The sequence below is a fragment of the Cajanus cajan genome, chromosome 1 (assembly GCF_000230855.2).
Source record: "Cajanus cajan strain Asha chromosome 1, NIPB_CcT2T_4, whole genome shotgun sequence".
Lineage (NCBI taxonomy): Eukaryota > Viridiplantae > Streptophyta > Magnoliopsida > Fabales > Fabaceae > Cajanus > Cajanus cajan.
This window is the reverse complement of record NC_138517.1, coordinates 9,552,692-9,557,804: the sequence shown is the minus strand read 5'-3', so window position 1 is coordinate 9,557,804 and position 5,113 is coordinate 9,552,692. Positions and strand designations below refer to the sequence as shown.

General features: G+C 33.2%; 1 protein-coding gene across 1 annotated transcript; it reads left to right on the top strand.

The window, feature by feature from the left end:
* The first annotated feature begins 1,684 nt into the window (after positions 1–1,684).
* LOC109796909 (uncharacterized) lies at positions 1,685–4,522 on the top strand. The gene is made up of 2 exons (XM_020356759.3): positions 1,685–3,395; positions 4,193–4,522. Exon 1 carries the CDS (start codon positions 2,398–2,400, stop codon positions 3,304–3,306), a length of 909 nt encoding a protein of 302 aa, XP_020212348.2. The 5' UTR covers positions 1,685–2,397; the 3' UTR covers positions 3,307–3,395; positions 4,193–4,522.
* The last annotated feature ends 591 nt before the right edge of the window (positions 4,523–5,113 follow it).

Genomic DNA, 5,113 nt, shown 5'->3' with positions numbered 1-5,113 from the left:
TTTAATTTCACAACACATATTAATTTATATATTCAAAGTTTGACTTAACTTATTATCATCCTAGTCATCGTTGTCAAGTTTTAAGATTACATATAAATTATCTATACTCTCCCTGTTAAGCTTATTTTAATGGGTTTATAATTGTTTTTTAATAAAAAATGAAAAGAAAAATAGATAAACACATAGTTTCATATGTGTATATATGCAATATCTGCATAGATGAAATGCTAATTAAGGACATTAGGAAATGGTGAGTTATTGTAGGAGATTAATTACCAGAACTATTAAAAAAATCTCAAGATCAGTATGATGGGTAATATTTAAATTTTTTTTAAAGAAAGTGTTTTTTTACAATACTTTTTAATTTTTATATTCATTTTATTAATTTATAACATTTTTAGTTTATATAACTATCATTATTATTATTTTTGAATATTTGTTAATTAAAAAAGTGATTTTTTGAAGGATTGCTCATATACGTGGCTTTATGGAAGCATATACACATATATCTGGGTTGGTCATGTATGCTGACAACCAGAGTGTTCAGCTCAGCTAAAGGCTCAACTTAATTAATTGCCTAGCTTATGAAAAATTCAGTGGTAAAAACAGAATATTCATTGCTTGAAATCATTTTGATTTTTTTATTTATTTTATTTTGCCCCTTCTAATGGTATATGGATTTGGAGGGGAAATCCTAATGAAATAGGAAGATATGAACACTCTAACAATATTCATTTTTATTGTTGAGTAAATTTTCCCTGTGATTCACTTAATAACATGAGTCTATTTTTTATTTATCGAGATTTATATAATTTTTTACCTAATAACAATAAATAATTTCTACAAAAATCTTACTAAGTACTGACATTTTTCAATCAACAATTTGGAGAATAAATAAAAGATTAATGATGTTTGTTAATAAATTAAACTTATTTTACATATACAAATTCTTACAAATGTTTATAATTTATAAGTGATTTGTAAAAGTTTGCCTTAATATTTTTAAGGGTTCAATGTTTATACATGGTGTATAAAATTTTGTCAGTGTGAATATGGTATAAAAACTTATTATATATGACCGTTTTTATTGGATGACTATATAATTTTTCACATGATTATTAAATATATTTACTTTTTCTTTATTGAGATGATATAATTTTACACAGTTAATTAATGAAATATATATATATATATATATATATTTGTTTTGATAAAAATTAATAAATTATAATTTATTATTAAATTGTAATATTAACAATCACTGTTACTCATAGTCATAGAAAAATAATCCAGAATCCAGCAATAAATTGGCATGGATATGATACTTTTATTATTGTGTGTATATATGTGGAATGCAATGCAATGCATATATGTAGCCTTGTGGTTAGTTTAGCAGCTTTAGCTTAGTGCTGCCAAAAGTTGGTATCACCCCCTCCGCAAATTGTGGCCACCGCCGCTCATCTTAGCTACTTTAATTCGGATTACTTAAATTAATTAATTACCTTCAAACATTGGTTACATTTCTTAACAAAAAAAAAAAGAAAAATTAATCCAATCTAACTACTGCCTTAATTATAGTTTATTAACTAATAGCATCATTTCCACCCAAATTCAACCGTTTACTTTTGCTTGACTTTTCAAATCCCAAAATTTATCCAAAACTTAAGATTAAAATCAAAATCTCGGTGGCTCTATCTCTATCACCTTCTATATAGTGATGGAATGAAGATGAGTGTGCAAAATTCATCATCTCCTCACAACCCTTTTAACTATTCCTGATTTCTGAAGCATCTGACGGTGGAGGATTCATCACAGAGTGTCTTTTATTAGAACAATATACGAGTAAGAGAGGTTCATAGATCTTCAGCATTTAAGACTCATGTGGTCCTCTACTTTATAACCAGCTCAGTAGTAATGGAATTTTTGTTGGCTCTGCTGCTAACTACAGCACCTGAAACAGTGAAATTTGAAAGCTCTCTTTCTTTAAAAGCCTTCTTTCTTTCTTTCTACTCTAGAGACTAGAGAGGACTCAAGTTCTACCCAGGCCTCGATACATTGTATTCACTTCCTTCGTTTCTGTTCTTTTTTCTTCAAGGATCCACAGTAATTCATCACAAATCTTGCTTCTTCTTCATCTCCTACTTAACAACCTGATGAAACTTTCAGAATTTGATTTGCAGACTCAAACCTCAGTTTCTGAAAAGCTCCTTTCTCTTCTTATTCTTGTGAAGAACTGGTGCTTGTTCATGTTCATGTTCATGTCCTAGTTGATAAAATTCCTCCCTCCCCTAGAAGTTTTTAGTTTCTGGGTCTTATTCTTCTCATTTTTCCAAGCAGAAAAGTCCTTTCTTTTTTTTCAAATCTGGGTGTTGTGAAGAGTTATTATTAGTCTGCAACATGCCAGTGATGGATATTTTTCAAAACCCATCGTCTCTCAAATCGAACAGATTTGAAACAGCCATGTGGGCTGCAAAGTTTGTGCTCATGTCCATGGGGGTTATCTCCACTCTTGTTTTGTTGAAAGTGGCCATAGTCCCATACACATTCCACCTTATTCTCTCAACCCTTCCTCAATTCTGGGTCTCACTTAGAAGCTGGCTAACTCTCCCATTCCTTTACATAATTGTCAACTTCATCATCATCACCATTGCAGCTTCCTCCAAAATCAATAACCCCAAACCCTTTTCTGAGTCTGATCCTAAGCACACATCTGCCAAAGAAGAAGAAAAGGAGGTTGAAGAAGAAGAGCAAGGACAACACCAACACCAACAAGAAGAAGAAGAAGAAGAAGAGGAAGTTGAAGAACAACACCACCAACAAGAACAACAACAAGAAGAACAAGATGAGGAAAAGGAGTTTGAAGAGCTTGGTTTGTCTTGTGACAAATTCATCATCCACCACCCTTTGCTTGAAAATTGCACCAACGATTATTTCTTGCCGGATTCAGATGGTGGTGATGACACACTGGAAGCCACATGGAGGGCTATAATGGAGGGACAGGGGAAAACTATGAGGCCACAGCTGAAGAAGAGTGACACATGGGGTGCTAGAATTGCAAAGGCAGAGCCATTCAAGCGCAATGGGGAGGGTGGTGGTGATGATGACCCTGTGGCTTGGGCTCAGAAGGAGCTTAAAAAGTCTGATACTTTCAATGATAGAGCCTCTCTGAGGAGGGAAAAATCCATGAGTCCCGAGGAACTGAATCGCAGGGCAGAAGCCTTCATTAAGCAGTTCAACAATCAGATGAAGTTGCAGAGGCTCGAATCTTACCAGCGGTTCAGGGAAATGGTAAATCGAGGTGTTTGATCATGTGGCCTATCTTTCTGCTTTTTCACCACTCACAGTGAAAATTTAGCTAAATGAGAATCTCTGGAAGTATATTAACCATTTTGGAGGTACTTAAGTATTCTTCTTAATTTAGTTCTCATTGGATTCAGCACATTACTAAATCCTTGTGTATGTTATGCAGAATTTCACTGTCGGCTATGTGTGTTATCATATATATGTAACATATTTTTTGTTGAAAAACATTTCATGAACACTTTGGGCTAATATACACTTAGAGAGAGAAAAATGTATATGTGATATATGATATGAGAAAAAGAAAGAGATAAAAATAAATAAATATGATGTAGGTGTTCATATATGTTGTTGTTATTAAACCATAATTCAGTAGCATTTACCTAACAACTTGTGCTTTTAGAATGGTCAGTCTTGTCATGGGGCTAGAATACAACTGTTCTCATATTAATATTTGGATTAGTAATAGTAGTTAAGTACAGCACTTACGGAATCTTTTTATGTCTAAATTAAACATAATCAAATGATTGTTGAGTTTTTCCTTTTTTTTCTCTGAGGTATGACCTCAGAAAGGAATCTGTAGGGAGCTTCTTGTATGCACAAGTATGAATTTTTATGACTCCAAAAGTAAATGTGTTATTCGATGGCGCATATCTATGGCATCTAATTATATTCTTGACGCATTGGGCATTCAACACCTGGCGAAACATAAATAGTAGTTAGCACAATTAAATGAATCTAGCATTGGTTAGACTGTTCCACCTACCAAACACTTGATTGAAGTGTAGAAAAACTATAATCTACTACATCATTAGTACGTAATATATCTAATCTCACATATAAGTTCGATTTGTCGGTTTCCATGTGTTGACTCTTTCTTCTCCCTTGGCAGGACTTGCTGTGTACATATTTTTGCTGCTGAGACCGTGTGAAGAAGCCAAGACAAGTATAAGACATGGTGTACTTTTTTCCCTTGTCAAGTTTCTTGTGACATAGTGGGCATAAGTTAGTTTCTCCCTAATCTGTTGTGCTCTTTCTTTGGTCTAGATCTTTTCTCTACATGTTCAACCTAAACTATTCATAAGTGTAGTGCTTCTTATGTTACATAATGTTTGTAATATGTAGTTTGAACCCTAGGTAGCATTATGAGGGTATTTTTAAAATCGAATTAATGTACAATTTATGCAGACCTAATAATTTACCAGTTAATTCAGCTTTAAAATGCTTCTTGAATGGTTGCTTTTTTTCCTTTATGTATCGGTATGCCCAAATGTCTTAAGAGTGGAGGTTAATGACAAGTTATAAACATTTTTTTTATCTAACAAAAATATATTTTTAAAGACAAAATTGCGATACCTTAATTAAAGTACACAATATTTTTAATGTGGTAATTTTAATGGTGTAAAAGACGTCGGGACACTTTGCCTACATGAAAGGAAGGGGGAACATACATGGACACATACCTATTGAACAAAATCACATACGCCTACCAATAACAAGTAACAACCGTACTCGTGCGAGGAGGTGATAGATGGTCGTGTTTAAAGATAGACCAAACTCGGCGAGTTGGACTGGAGACTTGGACCCCTTTTGCTTTGCCCTTTGGCGTATTATGGGGCTAGAAAAGAACTAAGCCTTTTTATCTATTAGGAAAATGGATTGAAGTGAATGAACGAAGATAAATTGAACGTAATGTTGAGAGTGAGTTGTCCTTTCAACTGTGCATGGTTGCATGTGACCATCAAGTAAGATATCTTAGCTTAAGTAGATTGGTTATGTTGTCCATATCTCCAAAGTCACGATTAGTTTTGGG

What these genes read in the sequence shown, in the direction of transcription:
- LOC109796909 (XM_020356759.3), top strand. Translation starts at nt 2,398, where the DNA reads ATGCCAGTGATGGATATTTTTCAAAACCCATCGTCTCTCAAATCGAAC.